Source organism: Vulpes vulpes, chromosome 15 (genome assembly GCF_048418805.1).
Source record: "Vulpes vulpes isolate BD-2025 chromosome 15, VulVul3, whole genome shotgun sequence".
NCBI classification, from domain to species: domain Eukaryota; kingdom Metazoa; phylum Chordata; class Mammalia; order Carnivora; family Canidae; genus Vulpes; species Vulpes vulpes.
Window position 1 is genome coordinate 84307612 of NC_132794.1, and position 22331 is coordinate 84329942.

At 37.9% G+C, this 22331-nt stretch overlaps 1 protein-coding gene across 4 annotated transcripts in view; it reads right to left on the reverse strand.

Annotated features, from left to right (window-relative positions):
• IDE (insulin degrading enzyme) overlaps positions 1-22331 on the reverse strand; it is a 127265-nt gene that overhangs the window by 70541 nt on the left and 34393 nt on the right. For all 4 annotated transcript variants that reach the window (XM_072739510.1, XM_072739511.1, XM_072739512.1 and 1 more), the window contains exons 2-4: positions 19073-19257; positions 17422-17629; positions 11845-12014 (exon numbers count right to left, since the gene is read on the reverse strand). In XM_072739510.1, the coding sequence (XP_072595611.1) occupies positions 11845-12014; positions 17422-17629; positions 19073-19257 (563 nt within the window). The remainder of the gene's footprint in view (positions 1-11844; positions 12015-17421; positions 17630-19072; positions 19258-22331) is intronic.

Consider the following 22331-nt stretch of genomic DNA (forward strand, 5'->3'; position numbering starts at 1 on the left):
TCACACAGGCCATTAGTAGTTAAGTTTCCAGGGGAGTCAAAAGTTATACAAGAAGGACACTTGGCTGGCTCAGATGGGGGAATGTGTAACTAAAGCCTTTTGGGATGTATGAATTTTCCTATAAAATTAAAAAGGGCAATTCTCTTACACCTGGATTAGTATATGCAAGTACAAGATGCAAGTCAGGAGATGGGACTAGAAGTGAAAACCTTGTAAATGCCCTAATAAAGCACCTGTACACTTGATTAATCCTGTTCTGGATTTCCATAAATTTCTAGTTTTTCATAGACACATATCCTAGGCAAGGAAAAAAATAAGACAGTAACAACACCCATGGAAAAACTTAGGTAATATTAAATGACTAAGTGGGCTGAATATATCAAATATTTCTATGTGCAAACAAATGAGTCATCATTGAAGGATGCTGGAGAACCAACTCATTTTGAAAACTGTAAATGAAGGGGATGAATCAAGCATTTGTTCTGCCTTTCCTATAAGTGTAGGAGAAATAACAGAATTAGAATTAGGGAGGCAATGCTTTGAGGATCAGTGGTTGCAACACTACAGAAAGACAACTAGACTCTATATGCCCCTGATGGAAGAACACACCACCACCTATGACATCTTGTCAAAAAACCCATGGAGCGTCTGAGTGGCTCAGTCAGTTAAACATCTGCCTTCAGCTCAGGTCATGATACCAGCATCCTGGGATTGAGTCCTGCCCAGCTCTCTGCTCGGTTAGAGTCTGCTTCTCCCTCTTCCTCTACCCCTTCCCCCTGCTGGTATTCTCTCTCTCAAATAAATAAATAAAATCTTCAACAACAACAACAACAACAACAAAAAACATGAACCTGATCAAGCCTCCATATCCAACTGCCAATTTGCGGAAATACAAAGGTCAGAGTAATGTGTAAAACTACACTGTTGGGAATGCAAGCAGGAAAATCTAGGCTATAGCAACCAACCTAATCCTGCAAGAAGTAAATTCCACAGGGGTCAGAGGAGGGAGATGAAGGATGAATCTACACCTATATACCAAAAGATATTTAAAGACCTTTCAATTATTAACATTGAACATTATGTGGACCCTAATCCCAACAAATTTTTTAATTATATATTTTTATGAGACAAATAGAAATTTGAAAACTAGATATTAGACATTAGTGATAATATTTTATTTTTGTTGTTTTTAGAAGAGTCATCATCTTTTAGAGACATATAGTGAAATATTTATAAGTAAAAGGATATGATGTCTAGGCTCTTTTCAAAATAATACAAGAGGGTGAATGGGATTGTGGATTAGTCAGGGCAGAGTGATGCATACATAGGGTTCATTACAGTATTTGTCTGCTTTTGTGGGTTTTAAAGTCTTTGTTTAAAAAGGAAGAAGAGGGGGGACACCTGGATGGCTCAGCAGTTGAGCATATGCCTTCAGCTCAGGATGTGATCCCGGGGTTCCAGGATTGAGTCCCACATTGGGCTTCTGCATGAAGCCTGCTTCTCCTCCATCTACCTATGTCTCTGGCTCTCTCTGTATAAGTAAATTAAAAATATATGAATAAATAAATTTAAAAAAATAATAATAATAATAAAAAGGAAGAAGAGGGGACGCCTTGGTGGCTCAGGGGTTGAACATCTGCATTCGGCTCAGGGCATGATCCCAGGGTCCCAGAATTGAGTTCTGCATTGGGCTCCCCTCAGGGAGCCTGCTTCTCCTTCTGCCTATGTCTCTGCCTCTCTCTGTGTCTCTCATGAATAAATTTAAAATATCGTAAATAAATAAATAGGAAGAAGAGAAAAGGGATGGAGGGAGGGGAGAAAAAGTAAATGATTAACAAAATCAACATCTGACTTTTGTGTCATTATCATTATCCCAAGATCAGGAGTCATTCAATTACCTTCTTGTTTATATATTTTTTTAAAGATTATTTATATATTTATTCACAAGAGACACAAAGTTGGGCAGAGACATAGGCTAAGGGAGAAGCAGGCTCTCTGTGGGAAGCCTGATGCGGGATCATGTGCTGAGCGAAAGGCAGACACTCAACCACTGAGCCACACAGGTGCCCCTGTATTTTTCAGTTTTATTTATTTATTTATTTTATTTTTTTAAAGATTTTATTTATTTATTCATAGAGTCAGAGACAGAGAGAGGCAGAGACACAGGCAGAGGGAGAAGCAGGCATCATACAGAGAGCCTGATGTGGGGACTCGATCCAGGGTCTCCAGGATCACACCCTAGGCTGCAGGTGGCGCTAAACTGCTGCGCCACCAGGGCTGCCCATTTTTCAGTTTTAATGTATTTTCCTGCTCTGTTCCTTCTTCTTCCTATGGAAAAGCATGCTCTGTTATAACTAAACTGTTTTAACTCGTGTGCTCTAAGACACTGGGTTCATGCCTTAGTCTTTTCTTCTTCACACAGTTTTGGGGGCCAATCTAACATTATGGCAAAGAACACAGGCTTTGAGTTCATACTGACCTGATATTAAATCCTCTAACCTACACAGAATTTCCACCATCACCCTACCTCCCTCTCCCTGCATCCCCCACAAGGCTATTCTCTCTCAGTTCATCTCGGCATCTTGTCAAAGGGCATGATGAAATTTCAGTATTGTGGTGAAGGTTAAGTGACATCATATTAGGTAAAACACCTACCCCGGGTGTGGTATTTAATACTCATACAGTAAATATTAGTTCCCTTCCCTCTTGAATAGTTGGCTGTTCCCTCCTTCTACTTTAGAAAATCCTACCTACCCTTCAGGAGAATTCAGTTTGCACCTCATCTGAGGTCCCGGAAAATTCAATTCCAGGGAATCCTAAGCAGGTAGAATAGAACAGTGATTAAAAGCACCAGATCGAGGTTCAGATCACGGCTCCAGCACTTAAAAGCTGAGTGACCCCAAGCAATTTAATTACCTTCTCTGAAGTGTTAGTTTACTCATCTATAAAATGAAAATAAGAGCACATACCTACTGAGGATATTGTAAGAATTAAGTTAAATAATCCAGGTAAAGTACTTAGCACAGCACTCAATAAAACTTGGTGTAGAGGAAGAGAAAAATCCTGGAAAATCAAATCCAAGGTTATACTCCAGTGAAATCCTCGGTTTGTCTTAACTCTCCAACAAGCACCTTGAACGTAATGATATTGGTCACATTTTCTTTGCATATTCCGATGTATTTTACATGTAGGGGGGTTAAAAAAACAATTATTTGTCAACTGAGAGAGAAAACATCATCTGGGCTAACTTGCTTTAATTCTTCTAATCTTATGGCATGTACTACAGAGCATACCCGAGTAAGTAACAACAAGAAAAATGGCACCCACACCTAAAATACAGCACCATCCACCCTCTTTTTTCCGAGTGCCCTCCCACTTTGTCTTTCATTCCATCTATACAACAAGGAGTGCCTGTTTCCCTTATCCACTTCCTCACTTCTTTTATTTCCTCCCCAGCTAACTAAATACAGTTGTTTCCACAGTGTCTGTGGTGTTAGGTTAGAGAAAAAGATCACTAAAGGGCAGCCCAGGGGGGTGGCCACCTTCAGCTCAGGTGATCCTGGAGACCCAGGACTGAGTCCCATGTTGGGCTCCCTGCGTGGAGCCTGCTTCTCCCTCTTCCTGTGTCTCTGCACAACACCCCCGCCCCCCGCCCGTGTCTCTCATGAATAAATAAATAAAATCTTTGAAAAAAAAAAAAAAGCAAACATCACTAAAAAATAACCAGAACTAAGGTTTTTTTCCCCTTTCCTTTTCCAAACTACTTTAAAAAATCCAACTCTTCCTGCTTTTATTCCATGGAGAGGCAAAATGAATGAATAATTTATCAGGAACTGTGGAACTAAAATTAAAGGCATCCAATTTGTCAGGAACTGTGGAACTAAAATTAAAGGCACAGGTAATGATAAATGAAGGAAAGCCAATGTGGGCACCAAGAGAGCAACATTCCTCTAATAATATACTACCCTATAGTCAGTTCGCTAAACCTACTTCAAGTAGCTGTTGGCTGACCAACTCACCCTTCGTGGCAAGGTCCTTTTCAAAGTTTTGAAACCTCTCACAGCTATTATATGATTATTCTGAAGGCTACTATCATTTATTTAAAATTATTATAGTCCCCAAACCTTTTGCTAACCACCACCTCTCATGTACAACCTCATTTAACTCTCATGTCAACCTGATATGGGAGGAAACTAAGGCTTACAAAAGTTAAGAAATTTGCCAGGTGGGACACCTCAGTGGCTCAGCAGTTGAGAATCTGCCTTCAGCTCAGGGCATGATCCCGGGATCTGGGGTCGAGTGCCGCTCTCTACAAGCAGCCTGCTTCTCCCTCTGCCTGTGTCTCTGCCTCTCTCTCTCTCTGTGTCTCTCATGAATGAATGAATGAATGAATGAATAAATCTTTTTAAAAAGATTTTATTTATTTATTCATAAGAGACAGAGAGAGAGAGAGAGAGAGAGGCAGAGACACAGGCAGAGGGAGAAGCAGGCTCCATGCAGGGAGCCCGACGCGGGACTCGATCTCGGGTCTCCAGGATCAGGCCCTTGGCTGAAGGTGGTGCTAAACTGCTGAGTCACCCGGGCTGCCCATAAATAAATGAAAGAAAAAGAAAGAAAAAGAAAAGAAAGAAAAGAAAAGAGAAAAAGAAAAGAAAGAAAGAAAGAAAGAAAGAAAGAAAGAAAGAAAGAAAGAAAGAAAGAAAGAAAAAGAAAAAGAAAAAAAGAAAGAAAGAGAGAAACTTGTTCAGAGTCTCTGAGCTGGCCAGTGGTAGAGTGAATATTCACATCAAGCACTGCCCAACTTTGGAAGCCAAAACTTAAAATCACCTAGGAATATGCTAGTTGGAGGTGGGATTCCTGGCTGAAGTCTAAGGCTAGGAGAGTGATACAGAAATTCATGAAGACATATTGTGTGGAGATAGATTTAACATACAGGAGCTATGACAACTTTCAAACAGAGTAACTGACTTCAAACAGAAAAATATTTGCCAGATGTCAGTTTGAGAATGTGAGAACTCTGAGCATGTGAACCCAAGACATAGGAAAAAGCACAGCAATTTAAAGGCTTATCCTGCTTGATTAGACCAAGGTTTACAAAACCAAATGCTTACTAGAGTAAGACAGGTAACCTACAGGTTTCTTTTGATACAGACAAGCTTAAGTAGTAAACATACAAATAGTCCTCAATACACAAAAATAGGCTTTTCCTGTTCATCTTGAAAAGTGTTACCTTCTCAGCCTTTCATCTTCCCCTTTTTGTTAGATAAATGGGTAGAAGTATTTCACATTTCTCCTTTAAAACTGTAAAATATTTATAAATATTTAACCATACAGAATTACACCATTTACACTATGTACTTACTACAGTTTTATCACTCTTCACATTTTTGCCATACTTTGTTACAAAATTATTTCCTCTCTCCCCCCACTCCCAGAGATACTAAAAAGAACTTGGTGTTTAATAATTTTTATGCATATTTTATACTATATTATATACACATAAAGACATTAACAAGATGCAGTACTGTTTTGCTGGTCTTCAAATTTTATAGAAAGTTATCACCCAAAACATATTCTGCAACTTGCATTTTGCTCAAAATATTTTGCTCTTTACCTGGTTGGGATAAGCTTACTCATTTTAACTTTTATAGAATATTCCACTATATGAACAGCCCAAAATGTGTTAATTTATTCAACTGTTGATAAACATTTAAGTCATTTCCTACTCTTCACTAGTTCAAAAAATGCTTCCAGAGCATACTTGTATATGTGCCCTGTGCACAATGACTAAAGTTGTTTCTCTCTAGGGTGTATGTCAAGAAATAGGTTTCTTGGGTCAAAGGGCATGGGCATCCCTTCATTAGATATTGCCAAACTGCTTTACAAGATAAATGAACCAATTTATTTTCCCAAAACAGTACATGAATTTGCTTTTCTACATCCTCACCAATACAATACTCAGTTTTGTCTTACTTTCGATTGTTGCCAACCTGATACGTATGAAATGGCATCTCATTGTTTATTTTTAATAATTTTTTAAAGATTTTTTTTATTTATTTGAGAGAGAGAAAGTACGTGAGCATGAAAGAAGGGGGAAAGCAGAGGGAGAAGCAGACTCCTTGCTGAGCAAGGAGCCTGATGTGGGGCTCAGATCCCAGGACCCATGAGATCATAACCTGAGCTGAAGGCAGACACTTGAATCAGCCATCCAGGTGCCCCTAATTCTTTTTTAATTAGGCTCCACATCCAGCATAGAGCCCAACGCACGGTTTGAACTCCCAACAGATCAAGACTTGAGCTGAGATCAAGAGTCACTCAACCAACTGAGCTAACCAGATGCCCCTCATTATTTAATTACTTAATTTTTTATTTTTCCCCATTTTAATGATTTGAGCATCTTTTTAATGTTCACTCAAATACCCTCTTGTGTAAACTCCATATTCATATCCTTCTTCCTATTTCTCTAAAGAGTGGTTTTATTTCTTACTTATTTTCTTACAGAAGTTTTTTTTTTTAATAAAGATTTTATTTATTCATGAGAGACACAGAGAGAAAGGCAGAGACATAGGCAGAGGGAGAAGCAGGCTCCCCATGGGGAGCCTGACGCAGGACCCGATTCTAGGACACCCAGATCACACCTAAGCCACAGGCAGATGCTCAACCACTGAGCCAGTCAGGTGCCCCTTAATTCCAGTATAGTTAACATAAAGTGTGTTTCTGGCATACTAACATTTTATGTTAGTGGTTCAACAATTTTATACATTAGTTTTTTTCATGATAAGTCTATGCTTAATTCCCTTCACCTAATTCATCCAACCCCACTAGTTTGTTCTCTATTGTTAAAGAGTCTGTTTTTTGGTCTTTTTTTTTCCTTTCAGAACACTTTTTTTTTTTTCTTTTTTTTAAGATTTATTCATTTATTTATTTATGATAGAGAGAGAGAGAGGCAGAGACACAGGCAGAGGGAGAAGCAGGCTCCATGCTGGGAGCCGGATGTGGGACTCGATCCCGTGGCCCCAGGATCATGCCCTGGGCCAAAGGCAGGCACCAAACTGCTGAGACACCCAGGGATCCCCTCAGAACACTTTTCTTAAGATAGAGGGAAATATAAGTTGTGAAGTTCTCTTTTCATAATTAGGTCTAATTGACCTGGAACTTATTTTTGTGTGTGGTAGGAGATGAGCATCTAATTTTACTTATTTCTACACAGATAATTTCCCCTTCATCTGTTTGTAATGTACCTCTGCCTTAGGTCAAATTTCCATATATATGTGAGTATATTTCTAGGGTCTATAATCTATTATCTTCCTGTAATCTTGCACCAATTCCACTATTATAACTACTAGAACTTAATAATGAGTGTTGGTATCTGGTAGAATTAGTCCTTTCTTCCATGTTCTTCCAAAGTATCTTAGCTATTCTTGGCCTTTTACTTTTTCTTACTAATTTTATAATCAGATTATCAGGTTCCTCAAACAAAACTAGGGTTTTCAATTGGATTAAGATAAATTGATGTTGAACTTACATCTGTGTGATACTGAATTTACCCATTCATGAACATGGTTTATCTCCCATTTACTCAAGTATTCTATTATTCCCAACATATATTACTTGCACCTCTTATTAGATTTATTTCTAAATATCTTATATTTTTATACTGTAAATGAAATCACTTTTCCTGTAACATCTTTCTAATTGATTACTACTGATACAAGAATGGAATTTTAATGTTTCTTATCTTTTGACAACTTTGGTGAATTGTTTTTAATGGTTGATCTAAAGATTTTCTTGAATATTTTTGTACAATCATGGAATAAGTTTTTTTTGCTTCCTTTCTACCTTGTATATATCACATTGCCTTCCCTTATTACAATGATTAGTAGCTATACATGGTACAGCTGAACAAAAAAGTGATTACATAGTATTCTATTTGTTTTTGCCTTTCAATGGAAATCCTTTTGAAATCTGATCATTAATTATGTTGATGCAGGTTTTTAGCAGCTCAAGAGTTTTTTGTTGTTCATTTTTTGAAAGATAGCATGTGCATAAACATGTGCATACACGAGCAGGGGTGGAGAGGAAGAGCAGAGAGAAAGGGAGAGTGAGAATCTTTAGCAGGCTCCACATGGGCTTGACCTCATGATCCAAAGATCATGACCTGAGTCAAATTCAAGAATCAAAACACATGATTAACTGAGCCACTCAGGAACCCCTCTTGCTCTTTTTGTTCATGAAGGAGTGCTGAGATTTATCAAATGCTTTTTCTGAGCCTACCAAAATGACTGCCTAACACTTAAGTTGGGACCCATTTGATTTAATGAAAATAAATTTAATGTATTGGTAGACCAGAATTTTTTTTTTAAAGAAACAATATAACAGAGGGAGCAAGATATTAGATAGATAATGTTTGGTAAAACTTTTGCTTTAACTGCTTATACAAACACACGTATGTGTTCTGAGTTGGTAAAAAAAAAAAAACATGCTTCTTTCAGTGGGTCATATACAAAAAAGTCTGAAAGCAACTGATCTATACTATTTTGAAGCATGAAAAACCATTATAAAGGACAAACATTCTACTGTAAGGTTTCCTGAAAATTAATAACACAATGCTTAGCTTTTGTTCATTTAAAAATACTCAGTTAAAAAAATAAAAAATAATAAAAATAATAAAAAATAAAAATACTCAGTTTTTCTTGGGATGCCTGGGTGGCTCAGGGGTTGAGCGTCTGCCTTGGGCTCAGGGCACAATCCCAAGGGTCTCAGGGTCAAGTCCGGCATAGGTTTCCCCACAGGGAGCCTGCTTCTCACTCAGCCTATGTCTCTGCCTCTCTCTCTGTGTCTCTCATGAATAAATAAATAAAATCTTTAAAAATAAATAAATAAAATACTCAGCTTTTCTTGGTATCTTTATTTAAATAATAATGTTTTAAATATATGTTAATATTTTAAGTATTATTAACATAATAAATTATAATCCCTTGATGAAGAAAATGACCCACATTCACAGAAAAAACATCTGAAGTCACTAAAAGTAAAAAGTAAATTAAGTGTGAATTTTTCTGAGAAGCATTCTTTTTCAAGGATCACTTCTGTAAAATGTTGTAAGTATAACTTCTACAGTGAGGATATACAGCTTCCATTATGTTCCAAACATATCTATGACCTTAAAAAGGGACAAAATCTCTACTCTAAAAAGTTTAATGTTAGTTTATACTTTTTTTAACTAGTTTTTTAAAGATTTATTTATTTTAGAGAGAAAGAGAGTGCGTGGATGTGCGTATACAAGTAGGGGAAGGGCAGAGGGACAGAATCTCAAGCAAACTCCTTGCTGAACATGGAGCCAGATGTGGTGCTTGATCTCATGACTCTAAAATCATTACCTGAGCCCAGACCAAGAGTTGGACACTTAAGAGTGCGCCCCTCGTTTATACTTCTAAAATCAGAAGTAACTTGGCATTTGCATTACTTCTATCACATTTTCTGTACTTTTCTACTGAGTCTGGTTCAGTCATCTCTTGGCTGTTTATACTACTTCATACCACTAACTGCCTAGCCTTGTTAGTGGTTTATAAAAAAACAAGCTTTGACCAAAAAAATAAAAAAAATTAAAAAATTAAAAAACAAGCATGCCCTCAGAATCCAGCTATACATACATGACCATTCAATGTTTCTCTTTGCCCATCATTCCTAAAACCTGCCTCTAGAACATTTTAAGATTGTTCCCTGCTTGTGACCAGAAGTATTATCACCTACCTTATTCACCGGATTTTTTTCTGGAAGATTTGTGGTTGCTTCCTGATTACGATTTGCCACCAGTGAGGCTATTTAAAAAAACAACCCCCAAAGAGGAGCTCTAACATGTTCTGCACAATAGCAGCATTGTTGGTGTAAGTAATCAAAACCTACCAGAGATACTACTTAAAAGACAAAAACCATTTGGATGTAATGATTTTGAAATTTATTTTTTTAAAAACTCACATCCCCTTCTTGATACACCATGAATGCTGACATTCTCTACAAAAGCCACCTTTCTTTCCTTTTCTTAGTAGGAGTGGGGCAGAGAGAGGGGGAGAATCTTAAGCTGGCTCCACACCCAATACAGAGCTCAATCTTATAATCCTGAGATCATGACCTGAGCTGAAATCAAGAGTCGGACACTTAACCAACTAAGATGCACTCAAAGCCACCTTTCAAACAGCTCACCATTACATAGACAACTAAGACAGACCAACTAAGATGCACTCAAAGCCACCTTTCAAACAGCTCACCATTACATAGATATTTTAGGGACCACAGTATTCATCTTAGCAATGACACTGATACTGAGTGCCAAGTCCTATACATCTAAAGAATATAATAATATCTCTGCTTCTAATCGCAAATGTTTAAAAACTCCTATGATTCTCTCTATTCATCCCATAAATAAATAAATCTTTAAAAAATAAATAAAAACTCCTCCTAATTCGGGGTACCTGGCTGGCTCAGTCAGAAGAGCATGTGACTCTTACTCTTGGGGTCATGAGTTTGAGCCCCACATTGGGTGGAGAAATTACTAAAAGCAAAATATTAAAAAAAAAAAAAAAACCTCCTTCTAATCCTACAAACTATGCTAATTCCCTGGCTGCTGTTGGGATATACTGGAATGGTATCCACACTGAAAGAAAGCTGTCTTTATAGTCTTAAAACATGTTCCCCAAAATAAGTTATATAAGATGCACAAATTTGTAAGTACACAAGCAATCTATTATTTTTATGCCATTTTATAATCCCCAAAGCAGTATTTTAATCATAGCAACCTGTTAATGATGATTACATCTGGTGAGTAGGACCAGCAGGAGTAGATGAGGAAAAGAGAGTTGCTGTTTTTGTTTTTTTAAAAAAATACTTTTGCACTGTTTAAATATTTAAACTAAACATGTACTTTTTAATGAATAACTGAATAAAGAAAAAGGGCACAATTATGAAATCAAAGATCTCCACATTTATTTTATTCTATTCCCTGTCATTCCTGGAAAGAGATTGTAGCACTCTGAGAGCAGGGACCTGGTGTGCCTTTCACAGAGTTCCAGCTCCCACAGAACCATCCCCATGAGGAATGGTAGGCATGTAAAAGGAGTTGAGGTGGAGGTGATGGGAGCAAGATGATTCAAAAAGGCTAGAAGCATTAAAAAAAGTACTTCTATTTGGAAGGCAGACTTCAGAATAAAGATCTACTATCTCTCTTTGAAATGCTACTTAACATCTATTCATACCTCTAGCTGCTGTGCTCCTTAAACATTTAGACCCCTGTTTGAATGATGACCAGAGTAAGCCCTCCAGAGGGCTAAAAAATTGCTTAGGTCATTATTAATATAATTTCGAGACTATCATTCCAAGTTTTATGTATGAAGTCCACTGCCAAAAGCCCATTTGACATCTTTTTGAACTATCAGCCAAAATGCTAGTCACCTGGTGACTTCATTCTGTTTCTAAACTTTGAATTCCATTCTATATCTTCTTATCCAACAAACTTGCTTCATATTTGATCATTTTTCTTAATAACCCATCACTTTCTCCATGAAACTCATACACCTAAGTTTCAGCCTCATCTTAAGTCACAAGTCACAAATATGAGTGCCTACACAGGAACCAGGCAGATAACATAGGTGAAGTATGGTAAGTCCTAACAGGGTGTAGCAACAATGTAACAACCTCTTCTAGGACTGAGAGTTTATAAAGAACAGGGTACTAGGAATAGGGAGTTCTAAAATCCTCTAACCTGAACTGTAAAATATAATACTGTGAAAAGAGGCCATGGGTTTAAATGAGGTCAGAACTAATGAGTGAAAGCTGCTGTTGACAAACCTGTCCCAAATTTGCTGAAGGGGTGTTTGGGATTCCCCGTAGCTTTTTCCAACTGAAAGAGTCTCCAAGCATCGTTCATCACATTCTTCTCATGTTCTGAATCAACTGCATTCACCTCTCTGTCTTTGCAACTCTCATCAAACAAGGGGCACAGGAAAAACTGTGCAAACCTAAGGGTGTAAAACACAATTAACAATTTGAAAGCTGTTATTTTAAGAGTAGCCTTTTGAAAATATGTTTGAAACTTAACAGATAGGACATATGAATTCTACAGAAGAAAAAAAACTACGATCCCTACCAAGAGAAAAGAAATGCAAAATAAATTCTAAGTAACAGAAGAAAAATACTAGACATATGTAAATTCAGAAGTCAGAGATATATATTTTTTAAAGATTTTATTTATTTATTCATGAGAGATACAGAGAGAGAGGCAGAGAGACAGGCAGAGGGAGAAGCAGGCTCCATACAGGAAGCCCGATGTGGGACTCGATCCCGGGTCTCCAGGATCAGGCCCTGGGCTGAAGGCGGCGCTAAACCACTGAGCCACCCAGGATGCCCTACCCCAAGAGATATTAGTGAAAATATAGTCAACACACTTCAGATGCCAATCCCAAGTCCAAGTTGTACCTGGGCTTCTAACTAACTGGCTACAGACCATAGGTTCCCACCACCTCCTCTGGTTCAATTAATTTGCTACAGGAGCTCACAAAACTCAGAAAAACATTTTACTTACTAGATTACCAGTTTATTATAAAAGGATATAATTCAGAAATAGCCAAATGGAAAGGATGCACAGGGCATCCTGTACATGGAAGAGGCACGGAGGCCACGCTCCCCAAACCTCCATGTGGTCACCAACCTGGAAGTTCTGTAAACCCTGTGCTCTTTGGTTTTTATGGCAGCTTCGTTACCTAAGCATGACTGATTAAATCACAGGCCATTGGTGACTGAACTCCAGCCCCTCCTCCTCTCCTGGAAGGTCTGGGGATAGGTGTCAAAGTTCCAACTTTCCAAGCACAGGGCTAGTTACCCTGGAAACCAGTCCCCCAAACAGGTTACCCACCCAGGAGCTTCCCCAAAGTCACTTTAATAATGTACAAAAGACACCTTGAACATTCTCATCAAGTAGGAAATTCTAAGGGCTTTAGGAGATATGAACCAGAAAAGGGAAGAAAGACCAAATATTTATTTCTTTTATAAATCAAAATACTACAACAGCAAAAAGTCAAGGCATACTTATGAAGACAGTAGCAATCTATTTAAGATTTGCAATTTGGCAAGTCACGAAATCTTTGTTATATATGTCTAATTCTCCAAAAAAAAGAAAAGGCAGGTGACAGTTCTTGGGCAAATAAATCTTAAATTCACAGTTTGAGATGCCACTGAACTAAGACTCAGACATTTTAGGACAAACTAAGTGACCTACTTTTTTTTTTTAATTCCTTTTTAAGTAGGCCCTGCACTGGGCATGGAGCCCAACACAGGGCTCAAACTCACGACCATGAGATCAACCATTAGATCAAGACATGAGCCAAGATCAAGAGTCCGACATTTAACCAACGGAGCTACCCGGGAGCCCCAGGTGACCTACTTTTTAAAGGCTCTATTTGAATATTTTTCTTCTTATAAAGAAAAACAAACAACTTTAATTAGTTGGGAAAAAAATAATAGAATGAAAACCCCATGAAAGTAGTTTGACCAAGACACAATTATGGGCTTTTACAAAATATTAAGAGAATTTGAAAATGTTAATAACCATTGATTCAACAAATGACGTGGCATGTAACTCTGACGTAGGTAACTAAATGCTCCTCTCGAGGCTATCCTTCACTAGTAGTACTAAAGTTTAAACTAAAATAACTTTAGTAAGGGAGCTGGGTGGCTAAGTCAGTTAAGCCTCTGCCTTTGGTCAGGTCATGATCCCAGGGTCCTGGGGTTGAGCCCCTTAGTCTGGCTCCCTGATCAGTGGGGAGTCTGCCAGGGCAGCCTGGGTGGCTCAGCGGTTTGATGCCTGCCTTCAGCCCAGGGCCTAATCCTGGGGACCCGGGATCGAATCCCGCTCGGGCTCCCTGTGTGGAGCCTGCTTCTCCCTCTGCCTGTGTCTCTGCCTCTCTCTGTGTGTGTCTCTCATGAATGAATAAATAAAATATTTTTTTAAAAAAATGGGGAGTCTGCTTCTATCTCTGCCTCCCCCCTCCCAACCATACTCTCTAATAAATGATTTTTTTAAAAATAATAAAAAAATAAAAATAAAACAACTTTAGTTGTAAGTTAACTCTCCTGTATCAGGTTGCGATTTAAGGCATGATTTCATAGAGTAAATCTTAAGAACCTTTAGACTCCATCTTATAAAAACAAAATCCAGAATTCAGATAAAGCTATCAACAGAAACTGTCTGAAGAGGGCCTAAGAGATTCTTGGATCTATAGATATCTCAGCAATTGTACTTCACAGTTCAACTGTCAAAGAAACTGTTATCACTACATGATATTTATTCTATGCACACAGTAAATAAGATACTGTACTAAGTACTTTACACATACCAATCCAAAGGAAAACTCCATCTATCTTGAGTCTATAATCAAAGATACATGGAAACAGATATTTCTGGACAAGTAACCTCTTTTACCTATCTTAATATGTTTAAGCTACTAAAAAGTACCTAAAAGTGACATACCATAGCTGGATAGATAGTCAAGATAATGACAGTATAATCAATATTTTAATAAGATGCTCTTATGTGCCTCAGTGGCACAGTCTGTTGTGTCGGACTCTTGGTTTTGGCTCAGGTCATGATCTCAAGGTTGTGAGATGGAGCCCTGCAACTGTCTCCAAGCTGAGTGTGGAATCTGCTTAAGATTCTCTCCCTTTCCCTCTGCACCACCCCCCCACTCACACACATGTTCTCTCTCTAAAATAAATAAATCTCCTAAAAAAAAAAAAAAGATGCTTTTATACTAGTGGGCTTTTTTTAATCCTCTGAGTCAAGTAACAGACATCCTCCATCATACAGAGATTATATGAACATCTGCTGTAGCATTTGTAAAGCAGGAAATTAAATGCAGTGTATGATCCCAGGGAACACATTAATGGAAGTCTTCTGGGAATAAATACAAAAGATGATTATACCTCAAAGCTGCTGCCTAAACACTGAAACATAATCTAGAATAAGTAAGAAATAGGCTACTATGACCCAGCCATGGATCCCGAACCCATGTCTCTTCCCTGTTAATCTTCTTTCCACTAAGGAATAAATTCAAACTACTAGGTTTCTTTTTTTAATTTTTTTTTAATTTTTTATTTTTATGATAGTCACACACAGAGAGAGAGAGAGGCAGAGACATAGGCAGAGGGAGAAGCAGGCTTCATGCACCAGGAGCCCGACGTGGGATTCGATCCCGGGTCTCCAGGATCGTGCCCTGGGCCAAAGGCAGGAGCCAAACCACTGCGCCACGCTGGGATCCCACTACTAGGTTTTTTTTTTTTTTTTTTTTTTTTTTAAATACAATGGGGCAGCCCCAGTGACGCAGCGGTTTAGCGCCGCCTGCGGCCTGGGGTGTGATCCTGAAGACCCGGGATCGAGTCCCACATCGGGCTTGTTGGTGGAGCCTGCTTCTCTCTCTGCCTGTGTCTCTGCCTCTCTCTCTCTCTGTGTGTGTCTCTATGAATAAATAAATAAATAATCTAAAAAAAAAATACAATGACCATTATTATTATTATTTTTTAAAGATTTATTTATTTATGATAGAGAGAGAGAGAGAGAGGCAGAGACACAGGCAGAGGGAGAAGCAGGCTCCATGCTAGGACTCCAGAATTGCGCCCTGGGCCAAAGGCAGGTGCTAAACCGCTGAGCCACCCAGGGATCCCCGTACAATGACTATTATTAATATAAGTAAGCAAATAAAGCTACACTATAATTGCTAAGTCAAAATTCATTCTAGATCTATCAAAAGGTGCAGAATTATACCTTCTTAGCAATATAGAAAACTATAAAGAGTTACCAAGAAAAAATTCTATTTTGGATAATGAATCAAATCACTAGGATGACAAAAAATTAGAAATTGTTAAGCTGTGTAGAAAACTGACCAAGAAATTAAATTGGCTTAATGGGGGTTGCTTCAGAAAATACTTTCACAAAATGTCCCCAGGGTTGAAACAGCTGGTCAAAACACTGTGTCACACAATGAAATGTCACCTCATACCAGCGAGAATGGCTATTACCAAAAAGACAAGAAATAACAAGTGTTGGCAAGAACGTGGAGAAAAAGAAAACTATGTTTTGGTGGGAATGTAAATTGGTGCTGCCACTGCAGACAACTCTCAAAAAATTAAAAACAGAATTACCATATGATCTAGCAATTCCACCTCTGGATTTTTACCCAAAGGAAAAACCCACTAATTTGAAGAAAAGATATAAGCACCCCTATGTTTACTGCAGCATTATTTACAATAGCCAAGGTGTGAAAACAACCTAGGTGTCCATGGATGGATGAATGGATAAAGAAAAATGTAGCATATATATACAAAGGGAAGACTACTCAGCTGTTAAAAAAAGAAAAGAAAAAAACCCCACAAAATCTTACCATTTGCAACAATATGGATGGACCTAAGGGTATTATGCTAAGTGAAATAAGTCAAAGAGTGACAGGTATGATCTCATATATGCATGAAATGTAAAAAACAAACCTCATAGATACAGAGAACAGACTGATAGTTGTCGAAGAAAGGGGATTTGGGGGTGGGTGAAAGGAATCAAGAGATACAAACTTCCAGTTATAAAAATCAAGGGGATATAATGTACAGCATGGTAACTATATTCAGTAACATTGCATTGCCAACTTGAAAGTTGCAAAAGAGTAAATCTTAAAAGTTCTCATAAGAAAACTTTTTTGTAACTTTGTATGATGACAGATGGTAACAAGATTACAGTGGTGATCATTTTGTAATGTATACAAATACTGAATCATTATGTTGTATACCTGAAACTAATACAATGTCAATTATACTTCAATAAAAAAAAATTGGGGGTGCCTGGGTGGCTCAGCTGGTTAAGCATTTGCCTTCAGCTCAGGTCATGATCCCAGGACACTTAACAGCCTGTTTCTCCTTCTCCTTCTTCCTGCCACTCCCTGCTTGTACTCTGTCAAATAAGTAAATTCTTAAAAAAGAAAAAAATTCTATATCCAATAAGTATCCTTGAGAATACAGTAACTAAAGGAGAACAGAATATTCAAGTTCTACCATCCTGGAATAGGAGCATGTTTGAAAAGAAATCCATGACACTATTACAGTTTATTCTTCATCACATGCTTCATATGTAATACTACTTAGAACGGGAAGAGCTGGCAAGAATTTTAAGATTGGTTTAAAGTCAAGCCATTATTTTTCCTCTACCACAAAATAAATATGTATCACCCATTTTTTTTTTTTTAATAAAACACGGGGAAAAATACTGGTTAAAATACTTCTTGTTAAGCTACAAAGCTGTGAAGACATCTTTATAAAAATAGTAACTGTTACTATTGTTAATGTAATAAAATGCTCAAATTGGATAATTCCTATGATACTCGGCATTACCTGTCTAGGGCACCTTCTAGGTGTTCGTGGGAAACGTCAAAATAGTAATTGGTATGTTCTCCACTGGTAAAGGCATTTGAACTTCCTGCATGCTCACTGAGAAACTGGCTGTATTCATTTTCTTTAGGGTATTTCTTTGTTCCCAAAAATAGCATATGTTCACAAAAATGACTTAAGCCAGCAATATTTGGAGGATCTGACAATGAACCTGAAAGAGAAAAAACATACATACAACACATCTTTTTTTAATGTTTAAAGTTAGAATAAAATACAGATGGATTGCAGATGATCTGTAACTTCCGTTAACATGACAGCTCCAACCATACAATCAGAGAAAGTTAGGCATAGGCTGCTCTAAAATGGTATTGTTTAAATTCTAGCCTCAGCTTGTGATACTAATTAGCTGGTAACTTTGGGCAGATTATTTAACCTCTCTGGACATTAGTTTCCTCACCTATCACACTGGAGGGGAAGAAAGAGTTGAATTCACTGTTTGATAAGACCTAGAGCTTTCTAGTTCTGACAATTTATTGCAGGGGACAATACAGAGTAGTGGTAAGAGCACAGGTTTAGGGTTATCTGCTCTGCTAACTCTGAAACTGTGAGCACAATATTTTATCTTGCCCCAGTCACTTTTTTCACCTCATCTAGAGAGCTGTGTGAACACAAATTAGATGATATTTACAAAACACACACCATGTCATACTTAGAAGTAATTATTTGTTCAATACATGATGGTTATTACCTTATTTCCTCAATTTTAAAATACCACTGAGTTAAATAAAAGCTTTTCAGATAGAAAAAAAGAAACATATTTATGTACATATAAGCAAGAATCAATTTGACTAAAGCCACATTAAATGTAAAGGAAATGTCACACAAGAATCAAAAAAATAGGGATCCCTGGGTGGCGCAGCGGTTTGGCGCCTGCCTTTGGCCCAGGGCACGATCCTGGAGACCTGGGATCGAATCCCACATCGGGCTCCCGGTGCATGGAGCCTGCCTCTCCCTCTGCCTGTGTCTCTGCCTCTCTCTCTCTCTCTTTGACTATCATAAATAAATAAAAAATTAAAAAAAAAAAAAATGTAAAGGAAATGTCACACAAGAATAAAAAAAATAGGGATCCCTGGGTGGCGCAGCGGTTTGGCGCCTGCCTTTGGCCTAGGGCGCGATCCTGGAGACCCAGGATCGAATCCCACATCGGGCTCTCGGTGCATGGAGCCTGCTTCTCCCTCTGCCTGTGTCTCTCCCTCTGTCTCTCCCTCTCTCTCTCTCTCTCTCTCTCTCTCTCTCTATGTGACTATTATAAATAAATAAAAAAATTTTTAAAAAAAAGAATCAAAAAAATATATTTCCTAGTGTATCAAAAGTGTATAAAAGTGAAAGCATTACCACTGCTACTATAAAGGATGAGGATTAATTTCCTTGCTGCTAGGTCACCTTAGCTGAGAACCTAACAAAATAAATGTAAGATTATTTTATTTTGACAAATGTAGATTGTCAATGGTTGTTCAGGGCTATTGTACAAAGTAAGGTACATCAAACTGATAAGTGGGAGGTCTTTATCTGCACACCCATGGAGAGTTCTAATAAATGTCAACATAAGATCAAGAAAACAAAACAAAGTTTAATTCACAATTTTAAATTGTACCTATGTGTACATCAAGTGCTGCTGATGACTTATCCGTGGTCGGATCACTGATAAGAAGTACTTTGATACCATTGGCCAGTTCTAGCCCACGGTATTCTCTCTTGTCTTCAGGGGATTTGATAATGTGATTTCCTAGTCTCTTGATAGCTGGATTATTCATTTTGTTATAACTCTTCTCTTGGAAACTGAAAAGAAAAAAAAGTATTAATTGTTGCCCTGTGGCTTATTTTTTTTGAGACCAAAAAGTAATACCAAGCAAACCCATATAATACATCATCAGATTAAAAAAATGTATCTGGAGGAAACTTTCTATAGCTTAGTACAGGGTAAAATCATTTCTCTCTTCCCTCTTACCCCTCATTCTTGTTAGGGAAATGCTAACAATATTGTTTTTGCAGAGTCCAATTTGATCTAGGAGAGCACTTGGATGGAAATTTGAGACAGGATAGGTTGAGCAATGAGCTGGTCAGTGTATTGACCTAGAAAAGAGTTTTTAATAACCAATAACTGCTTTCCCACACATTTCAGAATTTTTTTTTTTTTACATTTCAGAAATATTTACTAAAGATGAGAGGTTGTGTGAGGATTATTATTTGACCAACCAAAACATTGCTGATGATATTCAAAAATAGGGCAGGGGCAGCCTGGGTGGCTCAGCGGTTTGGCACCACCTTCAGCCCAGGGTGTGATCCTGGAGACCCGGGATGGAGTCCCACGTCGGGCTCCCTGCACGGAGTCTGCTTCTCCTTCTGCCTGTGTCTCTGCCTCCCTGTGTCTCTCATGAATAAATAAATAAAAATCTTAAAAAAAAAAAAAAAAGGGCAGAACTAGAACTCATGGGTCCAATATGTCCATGCTCAAAAAGAACAGAACAGAACACAGGGGACTACAACAACCCTCAATGAGAAAAAAATCCTGTAAAATCCTGATACAAAATAAGATACCTGGATTACACTAGGAAGGCGGGGGGTGGCGGGGGGGGGGGGGGGGGGGAGGGGAGGAGAGGAGTACATACAAACAAGTAAAAAAAAGTGGGAAGGGACCCCAAGCAATTTTTATAATCTGGTGAAAAACTGAATGCCAGAGCAGGAAGAGTCTAGTTGTCTTAAGATGTTAGATAAATTCTCTTACAAAGGACTTCACGTCCTCTGATAGTCCTCTCCTCCCCTCTCTAGGAAAGCTGGGTTACCAGAATGGGAAGAGGCTAGACATGGAATTTGGTAGGAGTGTTGCCTATAATTAGCGCAGGGAAGAGATGTTCCAGAGTCTGGGATTGTGTATGTTTTTGAGACTAAGAGTTGATGCTTTTTTTCTCTATACTGGGAATCATTTAAGAGACAAAAATGAGCCTGTTATATTAGTTATATTAGTAGGCCAACAGACTAATCAGATAAAGTCTGATCTGAGACTACAGAGGAAAAATGACCCTAAAGCTAGCATATATTCTTCTTACCTAAAAGACAAAAGAGGTAGATCTATTTGCTTCTTAAAGACTGAGAGACATCCAGATTTAAATCAGAAGGGGCATAAATATAAATAGGCATAATATTATTTTCAATAAAATCTTTGTCTTTTGTATTAGAATATCTGGAAGTTAAAGGAGGGATAAATCCAGTTTGCTTTTACCAGAATATCTTCCTCTCTGAAATTATCTAACTACTCTTCTGAGTAACAAATGATTAACCAAAGAGGTCTGCTCCTATTAAGATTGTCCCCTAGATCTCCTTTTAAGGAGATTCTTTGGAACTTTAAAAATCAATAGTCTAGGTCATAATAAATATATAATACTTTTTTTAAAATCACATAATACTTTATACAGATACTGCTAATAGTCATGCCCTATTTATAGTAAAAATTATTTCTTGAAAAACAAAGCATAAAATATAATGCTACATTTTTGGGATATAAGATCACCATTGGAAAATTCCAACTCCTATTTCATTAGTCACAAGCCACTGAAGTTCGATGTTAAAGACAGATGAAAATATGTGAGTGCAAAGTCTTAAAAAAAGGTGTTTTGTGGTTAAAAAAAAATCTCAAGGAACAGAAAACAATCTATCTGAACCTCCAAGGAAGAAGACAAGGATAATAATCCTGGTTAAGGTATTTCCCAAGAACAATCTGTTTGGATTGCAATAAATGCCTTCAATATAGAGCTGATTTCAAAGACTTGACTTTAATCTGGGTTGAGATTAAATAAACCATGAGACAGCCTTCATTAAGACCCCCAGGAAGAAGGGCAGCATTAAAAGACAATAGGAAAGCTCAGAGTGTAAGAGAATAGCTTAGGGTCCCTCCTCTAAAGCTCTACTAGAGAGAGGGGTTGGGATTCTCTCGGGAACAAAAACCAAAGGTTATTTGTTTTTATTCCATTGCCATTGTTTTCACCTAACTCCTCTTAGTGTGCTCGCCCCAGGTAGTCTGACCTAGGGGAGCCTGGGGCTATAAGGGCTACAAGTGACTAAAATGAAATGATGATGATGATGATGATGATAGAGCTCTAAAAAGTCTGTCCAACCCACAGTTGTGGTGGGGAGATGAAATACAGCTCACTTTAGTAGGACAAATTGTCTTATTCTGTGGGAGGTGGAAAATTCATCAGAAGTAAGATAACCACCCTCCACTATAGGCTATATTCTTCTGTACCTTGTTCAGGGTTCAGTTTCCCTTGTCCAGATTTTCTTTTTTTTCCCAGAGGAAAAAATATGTACCATCAGAGTTCATCACAGGCATGTACAGAGAACTCATTTAGATACTCAAGGCATGACTGAGTAAAATCTCTGGTGATTGAGCAAAAAGATATGAATTTATTCTCTAAGTCAAATATAAAAATTAGTCCAACTACTTTTAGACATTAGTACAAGAGATCAAGAACAACTGTAAATTTCTATGCTGGCAATGCTACCAAATCAAGTATCATGACTTCTTGAGGAAGTAAAAGCCAAAAGAAACAGTAGCAACATCTTCAAACAAGATCCATCTCCAGCAATCTATATTCAGTAGACATAGTCTGGATCCCTGCAGCCTACCTATCAGCACATCCTACAACAATTTGATTCTCACCTTCTGGAGAACTGAAGGAAATGATCGGGAACTCCTCTGACGATGAATTCATCAACAGCTTGCCTGTCTCTGTATTTATACTCTGTATTCATGAGATCACATCCCAGCTCCCTCATTAGCATAAGGCCTTCAGGAATAATTCTGACTTTCAGATGACAGGCTGGTGCTAACTCAAATGCTTTCCCAGACACTTATT